Raw genomic sequence first — 14,860 nt, 5'->3', positions numbered from 1 at the left:
TACAACATGAAGCGAGGCGTTACTGTACCAGTCTAGAAACTGATGACATGCAGTAGCCCCACGACCTGTGGAGATCTGTTAATAAAGAGGTCACAAAGGAACCAGAACCATTACCATTCTATATGATCAGGAGGGTTGGGCACAGTCCTCTGAAGAACAGGTTTTCCAAAAGACATCACAAAATCGGTTTATGAAAAAGTATACTGTAATCATATACCTCATGAAACAGGGAATAGTAGCATGGGAGGAACACCAACTTTTCCTTCGACCTGCCTTTCAGCATAAACAAACTCAAAACATACAGACAAATGACTTTTTATGTCTCCAGACACAACTGACTGGATTAGTGTTATCTTACTCTGAAGGTCCCTGCAACGTTTTGGGAGGGAGGGAGAGATCAGTTGTGACTGCACATCCCCTACCTCCTTCCTCAGCCTGCAGAACCAGTTCTCCAGCCAGCCTGCAACAACCACTATGAACTGTTGGATGATAAGGTTTAACATCACCACTTCCATTTATTTGTGTTTTACACCATACAACAGCCTGGTAGGGAACAATGACAGTAGAGCAGGCTCTGCAGATGACACAGCTTATTTGTATGGTTTTTACAGTCACACAGATACAAACCTGAGATTTAAAAAATAAATAAAAATATTTAAACCAGTTATGCAAGGACTGGTTTGGGACACATCTCAGACACTTGGACAAAATTAAAATAGGGAAATGCAAATATCTGGAGAACAGCTCAGCGTCTCTAAACAAATGAAATATTTGGCCTCGGCTCTAATGTGGGTGGTGAAGTACATTGAGACAAGGTAGAGCACAGATTTTTAAGGAACACTATAGAGCTAATATTGTGTGTGTTTGAAATGATCATCTTCCCAGCAATGCACTATAAAAAAGCAGGGAATGCAGTAATTGGCTCGTTTGCCCACACTGCTTGTGTTTTTTAAGAGGTCATGTTCTGTGTATAGCATTCTCCAGTGAAAGCTGAGGGTGTACAGCAGCTGGAGACCAGCCACTTTTTTCTACTGTTCTAGGGTTTTAAAAGGAAACTATTATCCATCCAAATGATCTTTGTGAGAAAGCATCAGCCCCTCCTTCCTCCAAAAACAAATATGAATCCCAGAGGTTGACCATTGCTCCTCTCTGCCCCAAGAATTAATTACCAAAAAGCGTAATAGAAATTCAGTATTGACTGAGGCTAACAAAACTAAACCAGCAGTTATTTTATTAACAACTTAAATTTCTAAATATAAATCAAGAGAATGAATACATTTTTAAAAGGAGTTAGCAATTACGTATTATAGAAAGGAATGCATGCACTCCAATTGTAATCTGGTTGTTACATAAAACACAGTCTTACTACAGCTAAATAGAAATGTCACAAGGATCTTGGAGTTAACATATGTATATGAACTTAGTTACAAGGATACCTTCCACGCTAGTTATAGGAAAGTGAAAAACGAGATGGCAAAACCCACAGCAAAATGGTTAGTTGCAAGTTACTCATGACTACCAATTTAAGTCCCAATCCTGCAAATATTTATACATGTGATCAACTTTACTTAAGCAAGCACACGCATAACTGTTTGCAGGATTAGGGCTTGAGGCAAATATTGCAATCAGAGCCATGTGGGCAGACCCTGAAACTCCATACAGTCACAAAGCGCTGCTCATGTGGCTTCCATTGAAGGACTGAGGCCTTAATTTTGACAATTCCTTTCCGATAGCTAGTTAAGAAGAATGTAGATGTTAAGAATGAAAGTTTCCAAAACACATCTGCAGAGTTCTCATGAACTGAAGCCATAGTCAACTGATAAGAGTTTACAAAAATATTTATAGAAGAGAATCCCAAGCAAAATCATTTCACTTTCATCACATAGACAGGCAGCTATAGTAAAGATACTTTTTATATAACCATAGCTGTTCACCCTGCAGTTTTGTTAAGTCTCCCCGACACAAACAAAAAAATCCCCATGCTTTATTTGCTATTGCAATGCTAGGGATCAATCTTGCAAATGTTTATTTATGCAATTAGTCCCAATAAAGTCAATGGGATTACTCACATAAGTAAGAGCTTATTGGATCAGACATCTAGTTTCCAGACTCTGGAGCCCATGGCTTTTTTACACTTTTAAAATCTTAGCCTATATTTATAAAGATATAGAAGACAACTTAACACCCAATTCCCACTGCTTTTCAGTGAGAGTTGGGTGCCTTTGAAAATCATCCTCCTACTCATTTGTGCTACCTGCTCTATGTGCATATTTATGTTTATGGATTTGGGGTAAGCTTTCAGTTCCATCCAACTGTCTATAGGTTATCTTGAGATCTATTCTTTCATTCTTGTAAACCGCCTACTTTAGATAAATATTTTTATTAAAAATCTGTGAACAGGAATAAGATCATCATCAGCATATGCATTCTATACTGAGCACACACATTTATTTTGGCTAGTCTTTCACCCTTATTTTCATGCTTCAACTCATAATGCTTACTTTAGCTCATATTACAACATACACATAAAAATTCACCATCACCATCACCACCAACGAAAAAAATGAAATCCCACAACTACAAGCACTCATCACTTTGCTTTTACAGTGCACTTCTTTCCCCTCTTTTGTAGTTTGAATTGTAAGTAGGGCTGTGTATTAATTGCAGTTAAGTCACACGATTAACTCAAAAAAATTAACCGTGATAAATTAATCATGATTAATCACAGTTTTAATCGCACTGTTAAACAATAGAATTCCAATTGAAATTTATTAAATATTATTGGATTTTTTCAACATTTTCAAATATATTGATTTCAATTACAATACAATATACAAAATAGACAATGCTCATTTTATGTTATTTTTTATTACAACTATTTGCACTGTAAAAATGGCAAACAAAAATAGTATTTTTCAATTCACCTCATACAAGTACCATAGTGCAATCTATTTACTGTGAAAGTGTAACTTACAAATGTAATTTTTTTGTTCCATAACTGCACTCAAAAACAAAACAATGTAAAACTTCAGAGCCTACAAGTCCACCCAGTACTACTACTTGTTCAGCCAATCACTAAGACAAACAAGTTTGTTTACATGCACGGGCGGTAATGCTGCCCGCTTCTTATTTACAATGTCAACTGAAAGTTAGAACAGGCGTTCACATGGCACTTTTGTAGCCAGCATTGCAAGGTATGTACGTGCCAGATATGCTAAACATTTGTATGCCCCTTCATGCTTCGGCCACCATTCCAGAGGACATGCTTCCATGCAGATGATGCTCGTTAAAAAAATAATGCATGTATTAAATTTGTGGCTGAACTCCTTGGGGGAGAATTGTATGCCTCCTACTCTGTTTTATCCGCATTCTGCCAGATATTTCATGTTATAGCAGTTTTGGATGATGATGGAGCACATGTTGTTCATTTTAAGAACTCTTTCACTGCAGATCTGACAAAACGCAAAGAAGGTACCAATGCGAGATTTCTAAAAGTAGCTACAGCACTTGGCCAAAGGTTAAGAATCTGAAGTGCCGTCCAAAATCTGAGAGGGACGAGGTGTGGAGCGTGCTTTCAGAAGTGTTAAAAGAGCAACACTCTGATGCGGAAACTGCAGAAATTGAACCATCAAAAAAGAAAATCTACCTTCTGCTGGTGGCATCTGACTCAGATGATGAAAATTAACCTGCCAAGGCCCCAGGCCTTACTGAACACTCACAAATGCATAGTTGGAAGCCAGTCTGGCTTACCTGTGGGTTCATATAGTTAAAATTGATATTAGTGATATAAGAATGTGTGTAGTGGTTAGAATGTATGGAATGCTTGGCGGGTGCTGCTTATAATACTTACAATATGTCCCATGCTATAAAGGTAATGCTTAAGTGTTTGCGCTATAACTGTTAAACATTTGTTCTGAAACTCTAGCTCACCAAACAGGAAAAAAAACTTCATCTAATGCAAAATGCTAGATTCCTACAGAAGGTGTTACCTCCTGCCCATCAGCAAGGACTGCTGAATCCAAATGGGCCATTGTGGAACAAAGACTGTCGATTGCTCCCCCCACCCACCCAGGAAGAGTTCTCCCATCAGCTTGGGCTCTAGGGAAATGGGGATAAAAATCTCTCACCAGAAGGTCTCTGTATGCTATCTGGACTCTGATGGGCAGAGATATCTAAACATATGCAAGAGATTCCCAAGCAGCTTGGCTTGGGTTAGCTCCAAAAGACATAAAAGCTTGCTTATTAAAGAAACTTCTATAACCTTTTGAACTTAAGACTAATCTTTGTGCATGTATGCTTACCTGCTTTAACCTTGTGAACAACTAGGGTGACCAGATGTCCAGATTTTATAAGGACAGTCCCGATATTTGGGGCTTTTTCTTAGATAGGATCCTATTGCCCCCCATCCCCATCCCGATTTTTCACACTTGCTGTCTGGTCACCCTATAAACAACTCATTTTTTCTTCCTAATTAATAAACCTTTTGTTAGTTTATTACAGGTGTGGCTACAAGCATTGTCTTTTGTGTGAGATCTAAGGCGCACAATGACCTGGGGTGAGTGACTGGTCCTTTGAGACTAGGAGTAACCTGAATATTGCTGCGATTTTTGGTGTAAAGCAACCATCTATCACAGAGGCATGCTTGCCTGGGATGACAAGATAGACTGGGGAGCCAAATGGGACTGCCTGTGACTCCATGTTAAGGCTGTCATAGTGCTTTAGGAGTTCACATGTGTTACTTGGTTGGTGAAATCTAATTATAGAACACAAACAATCTGGGGTTTGCACCCAGTTCCTGGACAGTCTGCCCCGAGGTTGTCACTCATACTTGTGAGCCCCTGCAGACAGCATGACACCTCATACAGAATGATTTAAAAAGAGAAGTGGTAAAAATGTGGATCACTTAAAGAGGAGGAAGATGATTTTTTGAATTGTGCTTTTGAGTAGGAGGATAATGAAATACCGAGCCCGGATAGGAAAAATGAAGTGATTTTGTTTAGAGTATTAACTGGCCATTGTGGTTTAAACAAAAATCTTTTTTGAATAAACAAACACAAAGATGGACTATGTATGTGATGTAAGGTAGAAGAAACAACTGATCATCTTTTATGGGTATGTAAGGGTTTTGATAAAGAAAGGGAAAAAGATTGAGGAATTTCAATGGCTTAAGCTAACAAAATTTATTATATTTTGTAGTAAAAATATCAAGGAAAAGGGATAGTATTAGAAAGGCTTTGTTACAACATACTTTACCTGAAAGATACAGGGCAGGATGTGAGAACATAAACCATGAGGTATTTAGGAATTGTAGCTGGTGGCGGCTATAACTATCCAATCAAGTTTGCTTCTCTATGGAAAACAAACAGAAAAAGAATGAAGTGGGGAGGCTCTGGAGATTGTAGAACGTGAACAGCTCCTGCAGGGAAGACCCGGAGACCAAGGGAGCTGTGATCTAGAGAGAAGCCGAGGGAGCACGTGGCTCTGAGGAAACCTCGATGGAGTTTGAGCCTAGAGGCCATGTCAGAAGGCTGATATCTAGCTAAGAAGAAGAATGAGAACAGACTGGGATGGAAGATGAGCTCCAGCTGTAAGACAAACATGGAGTTAAGTATGGACTGTTGTGTGGTGATGGACTTTATTTTGGGACCCTGACGGACTGTTAGGACCCAATTCTGTTATTAAACTGGCCCCAGGTAGGGGTGGTGTTAATACAGCAATTGTTTTATGTGAAATCCTGTGCATAGTTCTTAGGGGGCTAAAAGGGGCAGGGTTCCTGTAAAGAGAATCCAGCCCCACCACAGCAGAGGGCGCTCAGTAAATGGTCACCTTGTTACAGGGCCTGTATCCTGGAGCACAGTGATTCTGAAAAGGACTTAAAAAATCACAGTAGACAAGTAACTGCACATGAGCTCCCAATGTGATGCTGCAGCTAGAAGGGTAAATAGGATCCTTTTATGTATAACTAGGGGAATGTCATGGAGTGCAGAGGCAGTATTACCTTCGCACATGGCACTGGTGAGACCATACTGGAATGCTCTGTCCCATTCTGGTGTCAACACTTCAAAAGGGAAGTTGAAAAATTGGAAAAAGGCTCAGAAAAGAACTACAAGAATAATTTAAGGTCTGAAAAAAAAATCTGTTACAGAGAGATATCTAAGATGTTCAATCTATTTAGTTTATCCAAGAGAAGCTTAAATGGTGATTCTACCAGTACCTACATAGGGAAAGAGATTTCTGATGTTAGATGCATCTTTAATCAAGCAAAAATAGCATAATGAGATCCAATGTTAGGAAGCTGAAGCTAGACAAATTCAGACTAGAAATAAAGCATATATTCTTAACAGTGAGGGTAATTAACCAGTGGAACATCTTACCTCGGGCTGTGTGGATTCTCCATCACTTGAAGTCTTGTAAATCAAGACAGAATGTCTGTCTAAAAGATATGCTATAGCTCAAACAGCAGTTATGGTCTTGATGCAAATACTACTGCGTGATGCAGAAATTCCTGGGTGAGGTGGCTGGTGTTATGAAGAAAGTCAGACCACATGGTCTTAGTGATGCCTTCTGGCCTTGAAGTCTATGGGTACGTCCACACTACCCGCCGGATCAGCGGGTAGCGATCGATCTATTGGGGATTGATTTATCGTGTCTCCCCTAGATGCGATAAATCAATCCCTGAATGCGCTCCCGTCGACTCCAGAACTCCACCGGGCGAGAGGTGGAAGTGGAGTTGACAGGGGAGCCGTGGCCGTCGATCCCACGCCATGAGGACAGGAGGTAAGTCAAAATAAGATGTGTCAACTTCAGCTACGCTATTCCCGTAGGTGAAGTTGCGTATCTTACATCGACCCCCCCCAGTGTAGACTAGCCTTATGAATGTATAAGAATGACCTTCCTATAGCAACAGCTGTTTAATTTTTGTTCCATCACACTTTCAGCATCCATGTCATTTTCAATTTATTTCAAGTTCCACAGTATATGGGACATCTTCCTCCCCTTAGTCACCCATCAAAAGTGATTATGCACTGGCTTTGTAATCATGCCAAATTCAGATATTCAGTTTTATAAGCCATTAAAATATTTTCAACGTCTGATCTACCAACTCAGTCACATTTTCATTCTCAAATGGAAACTACAGAAAATGTTTTCATACTGTGCCTAGTGTCATTATGTAATCTCATAGTTACTTTATGTTTCTTGTTTGGACAGTTCATTTTGGGTACTACAAGAAACTACACTGGCATTTTCAATTGCTAATCCTGAACAGTCTCAAAGCACAGGTTAAAAATGTCAACATTAAAATCTCATCCCTATTTATCCCAAATACTCTGTATTTGTAGTGATATACTACAAACAGTAAACAGACTAATGCTGTCAATGCATTTCTCATATGAAAGGCCTGGTCTACACTACGGGTTTAAACCGAATTTAGCAGCGTTAAACTGATTTAACCCTGCACCCGTCCACACAATGAGGCCCTTTATATCGATATAAAGGGCTCTTTAAACCGATTTCTGTACTCCTCCCCGACGAGAGGAGTAACGCTGAAATCGGTATTGCCATGTTGGATTAGGGTTAGTGTGGCCGCAAATCAACGGTATTGGCCTCCGAGCGGTATCCCACAGTGCACCATTGTGACCGCTCTGGAAAGCAATCTGAACTCGGATCCACTGGCCAGGTAGACAGGAAAAGCCCCGCAAACTTTTGAATTTCATTTCCTGTTTGCCCAGCGTGGAGCTCTGATCAACACGGGTGGCGATGCAGTCCCAAATCCAAAAAGAGCTCCAGCATGGACCGTACAGGAGATACTGGATCTGATCGCTGTATGAGGAGACAAATCTGTTCTATCAGCACTCCGTTACAGAAGACGAAATGACAAAGCATTTGAAAAAATTTCCAGGTTATGATAGACAGAGGCCACAGCAGGGACTCAGCACAGTGCTGCGTGACAAGCGTAACGGAAAGCCAAAGAATCAAATGGACGCTCATGGAGGGAGGGAGGGGGTACTGAGGACTCCAGCTATCCCACAGTCCCTGCAGTCCCCGAAAAGCATTTGCATTCTTGGCTGGGCTCCAAATGCCTGAAGGGTCAAAAACATTTTCCTGGGTGTTTCAGGGTGTATGTCGTCAATTTACACCCTTCCCCACCCCGAAAGAAAAGGGAAAAAATCATTTCTCGCCTTTTTTCAATGTCACCCTATGTCTACTGCATGCTGCTGGTAGACGGGGTGCTGCAGCGCTAAACAGCAGCATCCTCTCCCCTCCCCTCCCCAGTGGCAGACGGTATGGTACAAATATTTTTAATTTAATTTAATTTTAATTTTAATTTTTTTTTTAATTTAAAAGGACTGGTATCCGTCATCATCCTGTGAGTGCTCCTGGCTGGCCTTGGTGAGGTCGGCCGGGGGCGCCTGGGTAAAAATAGGAATGACTCCTGCTCATTCCCAGCAGATGGTACAGAATGGCTGGTAACCGTCCTCATCATAGCAACTAGGGGCTGAGCTCCATCAACCGCCCCCCTTCATGTCTAAAGAAAAGATTCTGTACTGCCTGGACTATAATAGCAGCGGAAGGCTTCCTCCCCCTCATTTTATCTCACTAAAAAGTCAGTGTTTCTTATTCCTGCATTCTTTATTACTTCATCACACAAATGGGGGAGACACTGCCACGGTAGCCCAGGAGGGTTGGGGGAGGAGGGAAGCAACGGGTGTGGTGGTTGCAGGGGCACCCCCTAGAATGGCATGCAGCTCATCATTTCTGCGGGATCTCTGGGGCTCTGACACGGAGCAGCTGTGCTCTCTGGTTCTCTAGTACACTTGCCCCATATTCTAGGCTGGACTGACTCTATTTTTAGACAAAACATAGGAAGGGAATGTCCCGGGGAGTAATTCCCATTTTGGCCTATGCGCCCCCGGCCGACCTCAGCGAGGCCAGCCAGGAGCACCATGATAGCAGCAGACGGTACAGAACGACTGATAACCGTCATCTCATCGCCAATTTACAATGGCAGACGGTGCAATATGACTGGTAACCCTCTCTATCTTGCAAAGACAAATGAATGCTGCAGTGTAGCAGTGCAGTACCGCGTCTGTCAGCAGCATCCAGTACACATACGGTGACAGTGACAAAAGGCAAAATGTGCTCCATGATTGCCATGCTATGGCGTCTGCCAGGGCTATCCAGGGAAAAAGGGCGCGACATGATTGTCTGCCGTTGCTTTCCTGGAGGAAGGATTGAGTGATGACATTTACCCAGAATCACCCGCGACACTGTTTTTGCATTGGGATCTCAACCCAGAATTCCAATGGGCAGGGGAGACTGCGGGAACTATGGGATAGCTACCCACAGTGCAACGCTCCGGAAATCGATGCTAGCCTCGGTACATGGACGCACACTGCCGAATTAATGTGCTTTGTGTGGTCGCTTGCACTCGACTTTATACAATCTGTTTTACAAAACTGGTTTATGTAAAATCAGAATAATCCCGTAGTGTAGACATACCCAAAGAGATTATACACATTACTCTTTTGGCCTTGAGAGGAAAACCTTGTCTGTGTCTCTGGAACCTTGAAGTAAAAATATGATTAGTGGCCATAGGTCCCAACCCAAGAATCTTTTTTTTTTTTTCCCCCGTTTAATAAACATAGCCTCTGGGGTTTGCAGGCGTGGGAGGGCTCAGACATCTGTTTCTTTTTGAACTGAAAAAATGAAGCGTGAGGAAATAATGAAGTTCAGACAGTCTTAATAGCTGCTGGAATGTCACTGCTCATAGCAACTCTTTCATTAACAAGGTGGCTAAGTTTGGAATGAATGTGAAATTCCAGACAATTTCCAACAACTACTTCTGAGAGAAGATTTACCATGTACTGGTTAAAAAAAAAAAAAAGAAAGAAAAATGCATAAAACAGATTGTTACTCATAGTATGGAACCCAGTATTCAAGATTAATTTTGTATCAAGGAGAATAAAGGCTGCATAAAGCAACATTTTGTCTATTAGATTCAACAGATGCTTAGTTCTGACTCTACCGTTCTTAAAACTGAAATCTTGATGCTTATTAGTAAAGTTCAGCTCTAAGTCCAAACTTTGTGGCTTGGGCCCATCTCTACTTGTCAGTTTAATTGTTTCAAGAGGCCCATTTCAGCAGTAGCTAGACTCACTTTTTTGTGATAAAAAAAAATCATAAGCAGCCAGTTGTATAAGCTGCTGGGAAGACTATATGTAGCAAGGACTGAGCAATTAGTTGAATGAAAATTTCCAAGCTGATAGCTATCTGGAGAGATACATCTCTACCCCGATATAACGCGACCCGATATAACACGAATTCCGATATAACGCGGTAAAGCAGTGCTCGGGGCGGGGGCAATGGGGGAGAGAAGGGGGTCTGCGCACTCCGATGGATCAAAGCAAGTTCGATATAACGCAGTTTGACCTATAACATGGTATGACTTTTTTGACTCCCAAGGACTGCGTTATATCGGGGTAGAGGTGTATTACGAAGTACCCTAGTTCGACTGACTTACCCGTCCAGACGCGGCAGGGTCAAACTCCGCGGCGCCAAGGTCGACTCCGCCACCGCCGTTCGCGGTGGTGGAGTTCCGGAGTCGACCGGAGCGCGTGGGGAGTTCGAACTTTTTAGACGTGATAGTTCGAACTCCGAGAAGTCGAACTCACCGCGTCGACCCGGCAGGTAAGTGTAGACTAGCCCTAAATAGGGACTAGAATCACTAGATCTTGCCCTGTTTACTGCAGTGAACATGTGTTCCTCCTTCCCCTTCATAACACACTGCATCAGTTGAAAGATAATACAACGAATACTCCCACAGATATCTACTTTAAATCAAGTGAAAACAGGGACGAGGGACCAGACACCAAGAGCCTATAAGACCTATCTGAAAGGTCATAATTTTAAGTATGCAACCAATGAGGAGATGGGGAGAGGGGGAACCCAGAAAAATATGGAGATGGGCTCCTTTGAAAAAGTGAAGACACTACTGAATCATATTAACAGTAGGGCTTGATTTTCAATACTATAGGAGACAAAGATGGCACACTAAAGTGTGAATGCAATAGCATGCTGAATTTGAACACCATTGCTAGGTTTGTATGAGCAAATAGCCAGTTAAATGCCTAATTGGCCTTGTGTATACACAACTGTGGTATCAACCCACTACATACAGCCCTATTTATTTGACGTTTAGAAAATCTGGCCCTAAATACACTTAGGAGTCTCAGAATGCTTGGACACTAGCCACTGATCAATTAAATATTACATTAAAAAAATAAGGCTACTAATATTTTTTTGTTCTAGCAACGAAATAGGTTAAATGTTTGTCCTCTGATTCCTGGGCTTTATTTCTGGTCCCAAATTGAAGAACTGTAAAACTTTACCTCCTAACACACACTGGAAACCATCCCCACGATAACCTGCCTTACAGTGGCAACTGAAAGACCCAGGAGTGTTGTAGCAGAAAGCATCTGGATGACAGCGGCTCTGACGACATTCATCTACATCTGTAAAATAGAAGATCAGGCCAGATAATGTCTCATGATATACAATAGCTTATAGATCACAGTTAAGTTGTTCGTTTTAAGGTGCCAAAGTGGCTTAGGAGTGGAGGTCTCAGTCACTTTGAAAAATAACACCTAGGATCCTAATAAATTCCACTGACTTTCAATGGAACTTCAGCTCCTATGCCACTTTGTTGCTTTTGAAAGTTTTACCCCCATATCTAGGTTAGGATTTGCTTTCTAGTGGTAAAGCATGCAAAATTTATACAGAAAATTCTAAGAAAAAGCATTGTTGACAGTTTACTAACAGATACCTACCCACATTATTAAAAAAAAAATCTGGATTTCTGAAGCAACAGATCTATAGATTGGTGGACCCTATAAAATGGTTAGGATTTGGCTGGCAAAGGTTCCAGTGCATACAGTTATGGGAAGCCACCACTGCCCTGTAGTCCAAGTAATGTGAAAAAAAGCATGCTACTATTACAAATTCTGTGTGCCGGGCATGGTGGGCCACATCCTCAACTGATATAAACAGGCATTGCTCTACATTGATTTACACCAACTGAGGATCTGACCTGTTTTGTTTAGGTGACCATAACTAAGAACTGTTTAAGATTATTGCAATTCTCCCATCAGAGCCAGGCTACTTATCAACTTAACCTGGGTTACAAATGAGGGGGGAAACATAAGGGTTGAATTTATGTCTGTCAGGAGACCTATCAACCACGACACTTTCTATTTGAAAATCGGAAATAAGTGATTTAAAAATCAAACCAAGGCAGGTATCAGCTGGCTCACTAGTATATATAATAATCACCAAACCGGTCTAAACAAATAAATGGCGTTACGCACCTACACAGGAGCGTCCATCTCCAGAGAAGCCATCTAGACATGTGCAGATGTAAGAAGAGCCATCAACATTCACACACTGGGCACGCTGAGGAATATCACAGTTGTGTGTGCCCATTGCACAATGGTTTATAACACGTTCAACAGCTGTAAGTTTAGATAAACACAGAATTAAAAATGAGATTTTACACATTTAATTTCCCCTCTACTTAATCTGCAGCTAAAGATCCATTTCAGAGAAAGAAAAGCAATTTTTCAAAGGTATAAGTTACAAAGGAACCTTTGTTTTATTTATCAGTCTGTACTTACACTATGTACCTTGCAGGACAAGGCCATTTTACAAATGAAGGGCTTCAGTCTACTTAGCACCTTGCAGGTTTGGGCCAAAAATGTATTGTTCTATGCAACAGAGAAGTCACCACACACACAAATCCTAGCATCCAAAAGATGTTTCCTTTTTGTAATGAATCAAGTAGTGGTCGACAAAAATGTCAGGAAAATAACCTTGTATAGGCCTATCAACATGTTGGCTGAACTATCAGTCAAACACACTGGGAATAATTCAGTATCCCACTAAACTGTCCCAGGATTGTTGTCACTTGGCAGCAGATGGGAGCTGTGACTCAGTAGGCGCCAAATACATTTGTAGATTAATGGAGAGAAGTTTTGGCTAACTGCAGCAGCTATCACATAATCTATTTACAGCTGTGTTTGCTATCACATTTCCTACAGTAACAACAGCTATTCCATGCCCAACACTACTTCTATCACTCTCCAGAACTTCCCGCTCCTACTTGTTGTGTCTAAGAGAAGGGGAAGAGGCAAAAAAGAATTAAAATCAATTTTGAAATCCCCTTGTCCCCAGAAATATTTGAATCTGCAACACGTGCAGCCACAGCTGGTGCATGAGTGCTCATCGAGAGCTACCCCTTCATGGGCTCTTTTCTAGGAGGGACAGGATGACCGGAGAGCAAGGTCTGAATTACTTCTCTCTCAGGAAAACCCATCCTATCCCAGAATTCCTGTTCAGCCACTCTGCACATCAGTTTGCACTCTACTGCTCTTGCCTCAGGTGTCTCCTTCCTGTTTGCTGCAGCCAGGGAGATGGACAACATGGGGGGGTGACCCTGCCCCAATCCCAGGGTAACGATGGACACTTCTGAGCAGGCTGGGAGATTCCTGGAGGCATGCAGCCAGGAGCTCTTAGCAGCAGCCAGCAGTTGCAGAAGGACAAGCAGAGGAATTTTCTGGGTGGAAATGTTTCTGGAGAAACATCTTCCAGGATTAAGTCCTGTGAAAATGCATCTGCATCTTCACAACCCCTCTAGCACTCCAGATTTCACTCACCATTCGTGTGCTTCTGTTGTGTTTTCCTTTTGGGATAAAGAATGCAAGTGAGAACTTGCAAGTGAGAACACGTAACAATTCATGTCTGGAGATAGTGGATACAATGCTGCCCGTGTTAAATGTTGTCCTTTCTGTGTGTACAGTGACCTTGACTGGACTGCCCAGATGTTCAACATCACAGAGGCTTCAAAATTTGAGAAAAATCCCGAAAGAGCAAAGAGGACATGCTGAAAACTGTTCTTCAGCACTCTGCTACAGACAGAAAAGAATTGAAGGAGTGGAGAAAGAAAGCAGGACCCGCAAGAGAAATGCAGTGGCCAAGAGAACCACCTTTCCCCAGCATCCAGGCTCTTACCACCACCAGCTGCCTCCAACACCTGAACCAGCCCTGATACCTACCACCACCCTTACCCTCTGCATTCAACCCCATCACCATGCAGTATATGCACCCTGAAGTGCAGGATTCATTAAACAGCAGTCCAGACATGGCATATGCAAACTTGTGACTGTACAGTTCACCAACCCACACCCTTGCCCTCTTGTGTTAATGAAATGTTGTGTGTCTGTCTGTCTGTCAAGGAAGTTTTTTTCTTTTCAATAAAACAATTCTTGGCTTTGAAAACAGTCTTTATTATAGCAGATAGTGAAAGACACCTTAGCCCAGTAAAGAAAGAGGCACTGCAAATCATATTATTATTATGGATAATAGAATAACAGTGTAAGCAGTGCAATTCACTCCCATGCAAGGCAGCAAGCATTACTGTTGGCTTTCAGCCTCAAATTCTTCCCTCAAGGCATCCCTAATCCTTGAAGCCCTGTGCTGGGCCTCTCTATTAGCCCTGCTCTCTGGCTGTGCATATTCAGCCTCCAGGACTTGAACCTCGGTGGTCCATGCCTCACTGAATGTTTCACCCTTCCCTTCACAAATATTATGGAGGGTACAGCAAGCGCTATGCTGCTTTCCCAAGTCTAGCTTCCCATACAAACATCTCCAGCGAGCCTTTAAACGCGCACACTCCACAGTCATTCTGCACCGGCTCAGCCTGTAGTTGAACCGGTCCTGCTCCTGTCAAGCTTCCTGTATAGGGTTTCATGAGCCAAGGCATCACAGTGGGCATTTCGACATCCCCTACTGTGATCTTCCTGTCTGG

The 14,860-nt window shown here is 42.0% G+C and overlaps 1 protein-coding gene across 1 annotated transcript in view; it reads right to left on the bottom strand.

Annotated features, from left to right (window-relative positions):
• The window catches only part of NID1 (nidogen 1), an 83,225-nt gene that overhangs the window by 21,957 nt on the left and 46,408 nt on the right, over nucleotides 1-14,860 (bottom strand). The window contains exons 11-12 of the mRNA XM_039530918.1: nucleotides 12,366-12,509; nucleotides 11,391-11,513 (exon numbers count right to left, since the gene is read on the bottom strand). Coding sequence (XP_039386852.1) covers nucleotides 11,391-11,513; nucleotides 12,366-12,509 — 267 coding nt within the window. The remainder of the gene's footprint in view (nucleotides 1-11,390; nucleotides 11,514-12,365; nucleotides 12,510-14,860) is intronic.

Source organism: Mauremys reevesii, linkage group 3 (assembly GCF_016161935.1).
Source record: "Mauremys reevesii isolate NIE-2019 linkage group 3, ASM1616193v1, whole genome shotgun sequence".
In the NCBI taxonomy this organism is placed as follows: Eukaryota; Metazoa; Chordata; order Testudines; family Geoemydidae; genus Mauremys; species Mauremys reevesii.
The sequence above is the reverse complement of the archived record's forward strand: the minus strand, read 5'-3'. Positions and strand labels throughout refer to the sequence as shown.